General features: G+C 53.6%; 1 protein-coding gene across 1 annotated transcript; it reads right to left on the bottom strand.

Moving 5' to 3' along the window:
* Positions 1-5,829: 5,829 nt before the first annotated feature.
* On the bottom strand, positions 5,830-9,165 carry UQCR11 (ubiquinol-cytochrome c reductase, complex III subunit XI). Its single transcript, XM_087769030.1, has 3 exons — positions 9,013-9,165; positions 7,574-7,708; positions 5,830-6,082 (listed from the first exon to the last, which is right to left on the bottom strand). Exons 1-2 carry the CDS (start codon positions 9,132-9,134, stop codon positions 7,588-7,590), a joined length of 243 nt encoding a protein of 80 aa, XP_087625156.1. The 5' UTR covers positions 9,135-9,165; the 3' UTR covers positions 5,830-6,082; positions 7,574-7,587.
* Positions 9,166-13,706: the final 4,541 nt, after the last annotated feature.

Here is a 13,706-nt window from a genome sequence, read left to right as displayed (position 1 = left end):
CCCTCGGGCAGGTAGCCCCGCGGGCAGGCAGCCCCACGGAGGGGCACCCGGGGCAGGTAGCCCCCCGGGCAGGTGGCCCCCCGGGCAGGCGGCTCCCCAGGCAGGTGGACCCCCGGGCAGGCAGCCCCACGGAGGGGCACCCGGGGCAGGTAGCCCCCCGGGCCAGGTAGCCCCCCGGGCAGGCCGCCAGCAGAGGCAACCCACGTCCTGGTGTTACCCCCCCACGGCACCCGAGACCCTGCTTGGAAGAGCGGGGTCCGTTCTCCAACGCGGCTTTTTCCGAGACGATTTTTCATTGCGCAGGGGCAGCGGCACCGCTCGGCGTAGCGCCCGTACCCCTCCTCCCGGGACAATGTCCAGAAAGAGATCCATACAAAAGAAAAACCCACAACAAGGAGGAAAATCTGCTCTGGAGGAGGTGGTGTGAAGACAAAGCAATGGAAAGTTGTTCAGCAAAAAGTGTAAACCACAACCTATCGCAGATGGCCGAATCGCCTGCTGCAGTGCCCCCAGGAGAGAGGCGGCCGGTTGACGTCCACCCGGAGCCCCCAGCCTTGGTACCGTACAACCCAGCACCGGTACTTCGCCAGCGGGGTGTTCCTCACCCTTATCCACGTGCTGAAAGACACTAAGTGCCGCAAGGCAGCCTGCCCTCCAAAGCAAGCCAGAGTAATTAACTTTCCTTTAATGAACGAACAAGGTTTTTGTTACGAATCCTGCACGGACCAGCGGTCCTGAAGCGATCGCCACCGGCCTTCAAACCAGTGGCGCCTGCGGGAGCGCAGCCGGACGCTGCCCCATCGGCAGCCGCTCCAGCCGCCGCTGAACCGATTCGGTCTCTTCGAACTTCCAGCGCTTCCTCTGGCCCACATCTGTGCCGCAAGCTGTCCGTAGTTTTATTTATTGTTTTGTTTTGTGGTGTTTTTTTTTTTTTTTTTAAACAGGGCTCGCTCATTTGTTTCAACCTCCCTTATTCGGAAAGCGGGAGGGAGCGCGAGGAAGGACGCGAGACGCGTGTCGCAGGAGAGAGGAAACCCAGAGGCCCCCGCGCACGGGGTCCGAGTTGTCCAGACCTGGGGGTAGAAATTGAAAACGACTTCCGAGAGCCGGCCGCGCCTGTTGCTTTTGCTTTGTACAGGAATATTTTTATACTTCAGCTAGGTGAGGGGGGGGATTTTGTCTTTAATTTCATCAGTACGGAGCCCTCTGTTGCCCTGAAGGCATCCCATCTCTCCAGGGACTGGTTTTGTTGGTTTGTGTTTAACGTTGGCTCCTTCTGGGCTCACACTTACGAAATATCTTGTTCTGCTATCGCTGTTATTTCCTGCAATCTTGAACACACGCATCAGAAAAGTTCTAATTGCCAGTATTGATAAAAAGCGCATTATTTTTCCTAAATGCACTTTCCCCTTTTTTCTGTAAAAAGACAATGTCACAACCCAGCCACAGTCATACTGCTCTAACCAAAAACTTGTACTGAAATACAGCTTCTTGCTTAAAAATGAAATAAGTGTATGAGGGGAAACTGAGGCACGGAGTGATGTGGTTTGCTGTCGTTTAGCACAGCAAATGGGGAAACTGGGAGCAGAACTCAGCACGGGTGAGAGCGCAGCGCCACGTGCCTGAAAGCGGAGCCCTGACCCCCGCAGGCTGCGAGGTAACCCCCTCGCCCCGCCGGCGGCTGCACCTGCGAGCGAAAGCACGCGTCGAGCCCTGCCTGTACCTCAGCCCTCTGCTCCAAAACCCCAGTGACCCTCAGCACCAGCGATGGAAACTGGTACCCTCCTTCCCACTAACCACTCATTGCTTCCTCTTTCATTGATTAAAATCAGGGCCAACGGCACCCTGGCTTGTATCAGGAGCAGCGTGGCCAGCAGGAGCAGGGCAGGGATGGTCCCCCTGTGCTGGGCACTGGGGAGGCCGCCCCTCGAATGCTGTGCTCAGCGCTGGGCCCCTCACCCCAAGAAGGACACGGAGGGGCTGGAGCGTGGCCAGAGCAGGGCAGCGAGGCTGGGGCAGGGGCTGGAGCCCAAGGCTGGGGAGGAGCGGCTGGGGGAGCTGGGGGGGCTCAGCCTGGAGAAGAGGAGGCTGAGGGGAGCCCTCATCGCTCTCTGCAACGGCCTGAAAGGAGGCTGGAGCCGGGGGGGTCGGTCTCTTCTCCCCAGGAACAAGCGATGGGACGAGAGGGAACGGCCTCAAGCTGCGCCAGGGCAGGTTTGGGTTGGGTATTGGGAAAAACTTCTTCCCCAAAGGGCTGTCAGGCCCTGGCCCAGGCTGCCCAGGGCAGGGGCTGAGTCCCCACCCCTGGGGGGATTTAAAAGCCGGGGAGATGTGGTGCTTGGGGACATGGTTTGGTGGTGGCCTTGGCAGCGCTGGGTTAGCGGTTGGACTTGGTGATCTTAAGGGTCTTTTCCAACCTTAACGATTCTATGATTCCATGATTCTTTCACTAAGAAATGAAATCGTGTAAGACACGCCGTCCACGTTTGGACGCCGCGTTGTGTGAAAGACACGGAGTGACTGGAAGCAAGCCAAGAGGAGAGCGATGATAATCATGAGCTGTCTACAAAATGACCTGTGAGGGAAGAGGAAAAGAACCAGGGTGGTTTAGTCTCGAGAAAACAGCTGAGATCTCGTAATAGCCTTCAAATATGTAAAAGGGAAAGAATTACTGGGTTTGTATTGCAGGAGGGGAGAGAATTTTTTTCCCAACATGTAAACTGAGAAGTTCAGCACAGAAACAGACTGCGTAGAGGACTCTGAAATCTCCCTCAATGGCATTTTTTAAGGACGAACTGGAAAAGCTGGGGAGCGGATCCTGCTGCGGGGTGGGGATGGAGAAGGTGACCTCTTAAACATCCACTGAACCTCAAGCTCAGGGTCACAGTAGTTAGAAAATCAGTTTTCACTGACAGCTGGTGCAGCAAGAGTTTGCAGAGGGGAAGATGTTTAGTCTCCTAGGACTGCATGAAAGGTTTGGGTAGAAACTCTCTCTTGAGCCGAAGGGAAAATATACCAGTGTTCCTTTGGGAACGCTGTCAAGGTACCGAGGACAAGGTCTTTGCAGACACTGCCACCAGCTGAAAGCGTATTCTGCTGCCGGAGAGCCCGTGTTGTTCAAGGACTAGTAGATAATCCCAAAATCACCAAACTCAGTTGTTGTCAGCCATGGAAGCAAGCAACAAGACATCCTGACAGAAAAAACTCTTCTGTTTAGCCCTGCAGACAACTAGTTGAAAGCTTTCTGCTCTGCAGCCAAGTATCCCAGACCCAAGAGAGGAGCAGGATTCGCCAGGGAGCACCCAACCTACAGGCAGCGGGGCAGTCGGAGGCTGGTCCAGGAGCCGGCCGCAGGAGAAGGGACCAACAAGGGCTGAACGCAGCAGACCGAGCGCTGAGGTGGCTGCAATGACGCCTCCCTGTCCCGTCTCCGCTTACGCCTTTCGTGATAAAAGTGGAGGTACCAGCACGGACAAACGCTTAGAAGAGGCAGGAGGAATGCAAGCCTTCCTCTTCTTAGCGGCAGTTTGGAAGTTCCCTCGTGAACCCCGAGCTGAAGGTGCTTTTTGATTTCTGTAAATCCAAAGCCCCGGGAGCTTGGCCGCCGCTGTGCCCTCTAGTGGAACTCTCCAGGTTTTGAAGGGGAAGCTTCTCCTCCTCTGTCGGGCTGCTGTCTTTTACCAAATTTGTTCATATAATGTATGTGACATTTGGTTAGCTCATTCTGAAAAATAATTAGCCGTTAGAAAAGAGGCAATGCTAGGCTATTAAAAATTAGAAAGATCGCTCGTGACACTTGAACAGTGATTATTTAACAGAAATTTGCCCAAGAACGCAGAAGATATTTCTAATAGAGTATTTCTGAAGAGTGCTTGCTCTTGCAGAAGGAGAAATATTAGAAATTAAATCAGTTATATGCTAATCCTAGGGTTAATTAGAGACAAAGCCATCATTTGAAACGCTGCAGAAAACACAAGCAGCTAAACAATCGCCGAAGGGCAAACAAATCCAAAGTCCGTACGTTTCTCGCAGTGCCTGCCTGTGCAGGCAGCTGGTATTTTGAATATGGTTTTCTCCTTTAAATATCTTCCAAACTCATCCGCTGTGCACAATGCTAGGCTGGGGCTTTGCGAAAGGTAACTCTCACTGCTGAGAACCGCAGACTGAGAGCGCGGCGAGACCAGGGTCCCCAGGGGAACGGGCAGCACAGACCCTCGGTTCAAGGCCTTCTGAAGAACTCTCTCAGCCGTGGGAGCAGAGGCTCGCCCGCCCACGGGAACAAGCCCAAAGTAGGTCATTTCTGAAGTCAGCAGCAGCATATTGTGCCCGTCCTGTCTAGACATGTTAAACAGGTATGTAAGAGCAGAGACTCTTAACTGTTCAAGTCTGAGTTTCATGACGTGCGAGTACAGGCTGATATAATGTCCACTTTCAAGGCGTACTTTGGATGAAAATGGATCAATATCGATATCCCTATACATAGCACAGGGCTGTTGTCGTCAAACCTACGTTCTCAGCACTTCAAGGCGCAGTGGCTTTGGCCTTCTGGGAGTCGGGCAGGAGTTCAGGAGCACTGCTGGAGCAGGGGAGGGGGACAGACCGAGGAAATAGCACGGTTATCCCATCACGCCATAAACTTCTGTACCGTCCTATTGGACGCAGCAGGGCAGCAAAGAGAGTTTGGCATGTGAAAATGATATTCCCTGCCCCCCCCAATTAATTAGCAATGATGCTGCCGAAGCAATGCTAACGCAATTATTCTGTTAAATAAGTGTCATGCACAGTGCCACCGTTTAGGCAGGTTTTACAACAGTTTTCCATAGAACCAGCACTCAGAAGCCTTCAGCCCTGTAGGGGCTGAACCCAAGCAGCGCAGCTACTACAACTGAGATTTTCCCCTAAAGAGATTCAAACCTTTCACTGCAGCCAAAAATTATGAGGTGAAATTTGGCACTAAATGGAGAGAAAACACTGACCCTGTTCTCACACAGAGATAAGTCTGTTTGCAAATTCTGGTCTTTGCGGAAAGGGATAAACTTCCCCCTTAAGTCTGAGACATCTGCTGTGGCTTAGCGGCAGAGACCAGATCAAGAATAATCCTTGTATTTCCTTTTTCTAACAGCTAAAAACTTTTTCATCTAGAGGGCTCTGGCAGTGGGTTGTTTTATCACCAATTTATGTTGATAAATATAACTACACCTATGAAGTACAGATACATATTCTTCTCCTGCTCAAAACCCACATTAAGAAAGTAACTGAGCAGTCTCTAAAGCACTGGTTTTCACCCTGGTGCACAGAAAGCCTCCCAGGTTTGCGGACTGCCTTCCTTGAGCCCCTAGATTAAGCCAGAAAAGCCTGGTTTCAGACTGCACACGCTGCTTTAAAATGGTGTGTGCCCAATCAGACAGTTTAAGGGGTCCACGAATTGACGTTAAAAAGAAACAAAACCTTGCTTTAAACTAAATGCCAGGAATCTTTGTTAGCACGAAACTCTGCAATATTGGGTATGAAAAGTGAACTGCATGCAAGAGTCCACGGTTGCTGCTGATCTAGGAATGATTAGCTTAAAATCAACACTTCACTAAGAATAGTTCAAGAGCTACAGCGGTATTAAGAGTTGATAAGCAACAGCTACTGGGGGACAAACAAAAGGCTCATCAAGCATCCCAGCAGCCGCTGGTGGATGCGCGAGGAACCTGCGCGGGAGGAGAGGCGAACACGCGGCAGGCCTTCCTTAGGACACACGTTCAAACAAGCCGAAGAGATAACCCAAACCCAGAGTCTAGTCTAAAGAACGTGGACTAAGAAGGTAAGGCAAAAACCCCAAACCATCATTCACCTGGTTTATTTTGTACATCAGGTTTATAAATTACTCCCGTTAGGACAAGATCTGCTGTGAAAGTGATCAGAGGAAGGGTACCAGGCAGGCTGGTCAGCGAGGTTAAATTTGTTCACAACTGTTCATGGGAGAGAGAGAGGGACACCACGGCCTGTTGCAATGTATTGGGCATTTCAAGGTCACCTCAAAGCAGGGTCTCAGCGGACGGATGGCTCCAAAACACTCTATCCAGCAATAAATTTCCTACAATAAACACAAAGCAGTCATTAAGCAGTGCTTCCTGCAAAGTGCTACAGCAGCCAACACCACAGACAGATTTCAAAAGCCTCCAGTATCCAGGCAAGAAGGTTCTGTTACAGAAGCCGACAGAGGCACAGCAGAATGCAGGCCAGTAGTCCCTTTGGAAGGAATCGCAGACCACCATAGAAACGTCCTCCTTACTCCTGTAGAGGAATATGCCCTTTCCAGATGATTTGTGCACAATGACACAGCAAAGCTCTTGCTTCAAAACAAGGAACATAGACTGCGGTCTCGGGAACGTATCCACGTTCCTATGACTGGCTAAGACAATTTTTCAGTAAAGAAAGCCCTTACTAGGTAATTTAATTGCCTCTGCACGACTCGAGAGCTTTTCCACTGACTTGCCCGTAAGCAGCTAGGGTCACCCAAGATGCCACAAGTGCAGCTGACTTTCATGGAAAGTTTCTTTCATCCTTTGGCTAAGCCAAGGATCTGTGATACATATTTTGAAAACGGGGAAGACACAGTAAATTGTTTAAACTGCAACAAGTATCTCTGGAAAAAGAGAGTTACAAAAATACTAAGGATTTGCTCTGTGACTTCCAGTCTCACTGATTTCCCTATAAAATACTGTATAGCTTGAAGGCAAGTATCTTACTTTCATTGAGCAACATTTAAATGTAGCTGTTATTCTGATTGGAAGAAACAAGTATTGAGATCTATACAGTTTCCTTTGGACCTTTTTCCATCAGCATCCTTTAATGCAAGGCAAAAATTTTCCTAACTCCCTTCTGCAGCAAGGAATAAAAAAAAGTTCTAAGCCTGCCTACTGCACAAATATGCATTTAGAGGCCCAGCAGAAGGTATCGTCTAATCGCTGCTCTAGTTTTACGGATGGTCAGTCTTATAGAAGATTCAGAACAGCACATTTCATATGCAATTAAAGAAGGAAAAAAAAAAAAACTTGAGAAAGCCAATTTTCCAATGAATTTGTGGTACGTAGTGACCAGCTCTGAACATTCAACTTACTTTTGGTAACAGTTACAAGGAACAGAAAGCAGTCTGAATTTGCCTAGCAACAAAACTAGTCCTGAGCTTGAAGCCATTCTAGCTAGGATTGGAAGCAAACAGATCTGTCAAAAGTTCCAAATTACCACAAAACACTCGATTTGACTTCTCAAGAACCACATTACACTGTGAAAAATCCACTGCTTGCAAAATAATCACTTGAAAAACATATTCTTATTAATATTTCATCCTTCTGGCACACTGTGAAGCCCCGAATTAAAAAAAAAAAAAAAGCCCTGAACAATCAAACTAAAAAAAAAAAAGCCCTGAACAATCAAACTAAAAAAAAAAAGCCCTGAACAATCAAACTGAGCAGTTCTGTTTTGGACCAACGATATGATTGTGCCCTGGCCAAACAGGACACACCAACTGTCACATCAACGCAATACCACTACTTAAGCTAAGAGATGCACAAACAAAACTTACCATTAGAGGGAAGCTTAGTCTTCAGTTTTAAACTTGCCACCGATGTAGGGAACATACTGAAGGACCAGCTTCCAGTCTGTGAACCATATTATACCAGTACCAGCTACGCCACCCCATGTAACGAGGGTGGGAGTCCTAAAGAAGACACACACACACACACGTGCAGGTAAACAACATTAAGTCTCCACTGTGAAAGGTCTGGCAAATGCTCATCGCTAAGGCACCTGGGAAAGTAATTTCAGTCAAGAAAAAAGCTTGGCAGAAATCTTGAAAGAATCTCACGTGCACAGAAAAGTATTAATCCCCAGGGCGGTGATGATATATTACAGTTTCCTGTTGATATGCTTTTATTTAAGAAGGGCATTACCAAGTTAAGAAGAGACACACTTACTCGTTTAACTACTCTACAGCTATACAGATAAGGACCTGGACCTGCTGGAGCGAGTCCAGAGGAGGGCAACAATGATCATCAGAGGGCTGGAGCACCTCTCCCATGAGGACAGGCTGAGGGAGCTGGGGTTGGTCAGCCTGGGGAAGAGAAGGCTCTGAGGAGACCTTAGAGCAGCCTTCCAGTGCCTGAAGGGGGCCTACAAGAAAGCTGGAGAGGGACTTTTCACAAGGGCACGTAGTGACAGGACAAGGGGTAATGGCTTTAAACTGAAAGAGGGGAGATTTAGGTTGGATGTAAAGAAGGAATTCTTCACTCTGAGGGTGGTGAGGCACTGGAACAGGTTGCCCAGGGAAGTCGTGGATGCCCCATCCCTGGAAGCGTTGAAGGCCAGGCTGGATGGGGCTTTGAGCAACCTGGTCTGGTGGAAGGTGTCCCTGCCCATGGCAGGGGGGTTGGAGCCAGATAATCTTCAAGGTCCCTTCCAACCCAAACCATTGGTGGTCCCTTCCACCCAAACCATACTGTGACTCTATAGCTTGGATCGCCTTTATTCTGGCCCGCAGGCTACTTCATTCTCCCTCACGCAACACTGCAAAGCGGCACCCGCTGGCACTGCGACAAACATTTACAGCTGTGAAACACTTTGAAGACAACCAGAGCAATCCGGGGGCCAAAGCCACCTCAGCCCAACCACCGCCAGGCAAACACACGCACAGACAGACACACACGCACAGACAGACACACACGCACAGACAGACACACACGCACAGACACAAACACAATCCGCCCCTCTCAGCCCTTCAAACCCAGCTCCAGCGGGATCAGCCGACCTCGACACGGAACACAGAACCGCGGAACAAAGCGGAGGGGAACGGGGAGGCCTTCAGGCTCCTCAGGTGCGCGGGTGGGGGCCGCGGCCCGTCCCGGGGTCCACGGTGAGGGAACCTCACCGTGGACCCCGGGACGGGCCGCGGCCCCCCGCCACGCACCCAAGCCCCACTGCGAAGGAGCCCCGGGGTCGAAGGAGCAGCCCCGGGCCGTGTCTCACCAGTTCTGGAGGAGCTGGACGTAGCGCGGCCCCACCAGTTTGCTCAGCATCCCGCCGCCACCGCCGCCGTCAAAGTCACCCCCACGGCGCCTGCGCCGCCGAGGCCCCCGCGGCCCGCGCATGCGCGTTGGGCGGGGCTGCCCGCGGCGCTGCCTGAGGCCAGCGGCGTTGTTCTGGCAACACCCGCCCTTCCGCCGGCGGCGTCGCCCAGGGGCCCGTGGCGCCGCCGCCGCCGCCACTCAGCCGCGTCCCGGCCCCGTCTGGAGCGGGGAGAGGGGACCTGAGGGGAGGGACTGTCCCCACGCTGGAGAGGGGACAGGAGCCATGAGGGGATCGACTGTCCCCACGCTGGAGGGGGGACAGGAGCCATGAGGGGATCGACTGTCCCCACGCTGGAGAGGGGACAGGAGCCATGAGGGGAGGGACTGTCCCCACGCTGGAGGGGGGACAGGAGCCATGAGGGGAGGGACTGTCCCCACGCTGGAGGGGGGACAGGAGCCATGAGGGGAGGGACTGTCCCCACGCTGGAGGGGGGACAGGAGCCATGAGGGGAGGGACTGTCCCCACGCTGGAGGGGGGACAGGAGCCATGAGGGGATCGACTGTCCCCACGCTGGAGAGGGGACAGGAGCCATGAGGGGAGGGACTGTCCCCACGCTGGAGGGGGGACAGGAGCCATGAGGGGAGGGACTGTCCCCACGCTGGAGGGGGGACAGGAGCCATGAGGGGATCGACTGTCCCCACGCTGGAGAGGGGACAGGAGCCATGAGGGGATCGACTGTCCCCACGCTGGAGGGGGGACAGGAGCCATGAGGGGATCGACTGTCCCCACGCTGGAGACAGGCATGAGCCCTGAGGGGCTAGGCTTGTCCCCACGCTGGAGAGGGGACTCCAGCCCTGAGAGGAGGGACTGTCCCCTTGCTGGAGGGGGGACTCGAGCCGTGAGGGATGGACTGTCCCCACGCTGGAGACAGGCTGGAGAGGGGGGCCCGTGTGAACCTCAGGGGGTTCAACAAGGCCAAGGGCAGGGTCCTGCACCTGGGTGGGGGCGATCCCCGGTGTCAGCACAGGCTGGGGGATGGAGGGGTGGAGAGCAGCCCTGAGGAGAGGGACTTGGGGGTGCTGGGGGATGAAAAGCCGGCCATGAGCCGGCAACGTGCGCTCACGGCCCAGAAAGCCAAGCGTCTCCTGGGCCGCATCCCCCGCAGCGTGGGCAGCGGGGCGAGGGAGGGGATTCTGCCCCTCTGCCCCGCTCTGGGGAGACCCCCTGGAGCCCTGCGTCCAGCTCGGGGGTCCTCAGCACGGGAAGGACATGGAGCTGTTGGAGCAGGGCCAGGGGAGGCCACCGAAATGATCAGAGGCTGGAACAGCTCTGCTGTGGGGACAGGCTGAGAGCTGGGGGTGCTCAGCCTGGAGAGGAGGAGGCTGCGGGGAGACCTGATTGCGGCCTTCCAATACTTAAAGGGGGCCTACAAGAAAGATGGGGGCAGACTTTTTAGCAGGGCCAGTAGCGATAGGAAAAGGGGTGATGGTTTTAAACTAAAAGAGGGGAGATTCAGACTGGATACAAGGAAGAAATTTTTTACAATGAGGGTGGTGAGACACTGGAAGGGGTTGCCTGGAGAGGTTGGAGATGCCCTATCCTTGGAAACACTCAAGGCCAGGCTGGATGGGGCTGTGAGCAACCTGATCTGGTTGTAGATGTCCCTGCCCATTGCAGGGGGGATGGACTGGGTGGGCTTTAAAGGTCCCTTCCATCCCAAAGCGTTCTGTGATCCTACGAGCCCCCAGGGGCCAGGCTTGTGCCCAGGCTGGAGAGGGGACCTGAGCCCTGGGGGGGTGCGACTGTCCTGGCACTGAGGGGTGGACTCGTATCTGAGAGCAAATTGGGAGCTATTGCACTGAAAATTCCTCCTCCTAATTAGATAATCAATGAAAACATCATACATGTGCAGCATGTTACAGGGAGGTATCTTGTGGAAAACGAGTATTTTGAACATGTCATTCTACAAGGGAGACAAAATCGGGAAAACTAAAGCGCGTGATGTGTTTGGGTCAGGGATGCCGTGGTTTTGGCAGCAGCTCCCCCCTCCGAGTGGGTACGACACCCTCCTCGTCTGCCTCCCTCTGCTTCCCGTCACCTCTCTGCAGAGCCAGGAGCTTTTCCTTTTCCAGGGCGGGTTCCCAGCTGGCTGCCTCCTGCGTGCCTGGGGAGGGAGGGAGGGCAGAGGGGGGTTTGCCCCGCTCCATGGCCCTGGGAAAAGAGGGGGAAATCTGTGCCTGAACCTCAGGGTTCGCCTGCTAATGGCGAGCATGAGAACGAGGAGAAAAGCTGAGAAGTCTTACGACCTCAGCTGTAGTAACATGCAGGAATTGTTAGCCATCCCTAGAGACCCTGTAGAAACAAGCAGGCGGCTTTGAGCAACCTGATCTAGTGGAAGAGGTCCCTGCCCATGGCAGGGGGTTGGCCTAGATGATCTGCAGAGGTCCCTTCCAACTCAAACGGTTCTGTGATTCTGGTGGACGATAAGGCCCTGCCTGATTTCACAGGCGTAGCCACTGATGACCCCAGCGCAGTGGTGGCAGGGCTGGCTCCTGAGCACTTCCACTATGAGATGATGAACAGAGCGTTTTCGTTGATTTTGGATGGGGCTCCTCTTATAGCTATACATAAAGCCAGGTATTTCAATGCTTCTCATTCTCCATGCTGGAGGAAAGCGGCCCCTTTCCCTTCCCCAGCGTCTCTGCAAACCCTCCTCCTCGCTGCCGCTCAGCCTCTCCCAGCAGGAGAGGGAATTTCAAGCCAGATTTTTTCAGCAGAGGGTCCTAAATCCACCATCAATTCCACAACATTCCCCAGGCTCCGCTCCAAGCCAGCCCAGCCGCTAGTGAACCTGTGATCCTGGGCGACACTGGAGCCCGAAGCGCTCGTCTGCCTGAGCCCTGCGGCTGGACTGCCAAAGCTTCAGGGCTGCAAACGCTGCCCGTGCTCCCCGGTGCAAACCCGCAGTAACAGCGTCCAGCAGCGACGCCAGCAGCCGTCGTCTTCCCTCGCGCCCCGCGCTGGCTGCCGAGAGCCGAGATTCACAGAGCGGAGCCTGCTGCAAAAACCCAGCTCCTGTTTTTTCTCACCAGGACACAGAACAACTATTTTATCAGCCCTTTGCGTGACTGACTCGACACCACGTTTCACACTGATGGTTCGAGTGTTTCTCTGCCTGGGTGCCGGCGGGGCGACGCGGGTTACTGAACCATGCAGCCTTTTGGGTTCAGTTCTGCGAGCTGTTTCCCCGCTGCCCACGCACCGGCTGGTGCATGAGGTCAGCCGGGAGCTCCGTGGCGTGCGTTCCTGCAAGAAACCGGCGCCTTTGCCGCCGCGCTACCACGGGTACGGTGGGGGAAGCGAGCCTGGTGAACAGGATCCACACAGGTTTTTTTCTTTTTTAGTGTCTGTTTAGCTCCGTGAAGTCATGCACACGCAGGAGAGTCTCAGCTTTCACTTTGCATTGAAAGTTTCCTGGATGCCAAAAAAAAAATATGAATAACGAAGGCAAAATAACTCAAAACTCGACAGGCAATGAGAAAACAGCTCAGTGTTTATCTTCAAAAAAGCCTTGGGGTTTTGAAGGCAGTTTGGGGGGGTGCATCCTACTGCTTTACCCCAGTCAGGGCAGACAGGGAAAGACCCAGTAATACCACCAATTTCCTGGTTAAAACAAAACAACGGCAGTATTAGCAACTCGTCCTTTCATCACATTTTGCTGCCATCTCCGGTTCAAGCACTGTGCAAAGGGATTTGCGGTCTGCTCTGGACACCGCGTTACAATGCCGTGCTTGCTCCTTCCCTGCGGAAACTCCTTTTAGCTGTTGGGAGAGCGTTCACATCGCAACAGGGACGGCTACACCGCCGAAGCCTGGCTCCTGCGGGCGAGCTGCCACCGAAGGAGAGGGTCACTTTCTTCTCTTGGTGACTTCTGTGGCACAGGTGTCATTTTAGATTCTGAAGCAGAAAAGGGCAGCGAGCCTGGTTGTCCAGGGCTGCCTTAGGGACACCCCGGTAAAGCACAAAGCTGTGTTCAACCGTTAAAACAAGTGATCTGCATCTCTCGGGCCACCAGAGCAAGTGGGGATGTCTCTGTTGATGCCTCCCATCAACAAAAATCACTCCCCGTTTCAAGCAGTGAGGTGGTTTTCTGCTCCCAGAGGGCAGCCGGCTCTGCGATAGCTTGTCCTCGCTTTCAGGGCAGTTCACGGCCACGCCTGGCGGGGCCAGCACGACATGACGCTTGCCCACAGGATCCGAGAGTCTCATCCCACCTCTTGACTCATCTCCAGGGAGAAAAATGCTTCTGAGCGTTCACCCAGGAACCTCCAGCTCCGCAGCAGTTGGTGGCCACTGCTTGGATCTTGGGCAAACTATTTGCTTTCAGCCACTCAACAGCAACTCCTGCATGTTGCTTCTTGTTCCTGCCCTCACCTGATCTCCCAGCCCGAGCCTGCTCTGGCCACCGGGGCTTGCCTGCTTTACCTTCAGCCTTGTGCATCTCCAAGCATCCATCTTCCAAGCTGCGGCCTTGCTCCCCGGCACGCGTTTCTCCCTTGTCTGCATCTGGAACAACCTTGGTTTCTTCGTCTTCCGCCCTTCCTTGTCCTGATGGGGTGGATGCCTCCCCTCCGCACTCCGAGGCTGCCCCT

This window comes from Nipponia nippon, unplaced genomic scaffold (genome assembly GCF_047370975.1).
Source record: "Nipponia nippon isolate SJK-2023a ecotype South Korea unplaced genomic scaffold, ASM4737097v1 scaffold_31, whole genome shotgun sequence".
In the NCBI taxonomy this organism is placed as follows: Eukaryota; Metazoa; Chordata; class Aves; order Pelecaniformes; family Threskiornithidae; genus Nipponia; species Nipponia nippon.
The sequence above is the reverse complement of the archived record's forward strand: the minus strand, read 5'-3'. Positions and strand labels throughout refer to the sequence as shown.

What these genes read in the sequence shown, in the direction of transcription:
- UQCR11 (XM_087769030.1), bottom strand. Translation starts at nt 9,134, where the DNA reads ATGCGCGGGCCGCGGGGGCCTCGGCGGCGCAGGCGCCGTGGGGGTGAC. An exon ending in GTCCAGCTCCTCCAGAACTG is followed by an intron (nt 7,709 to 9,012) that starts GTGAGACACGGC and finishes TGTCTTCTTTAG; the next exon opens with GACTCCCACCCTCGTTACAT.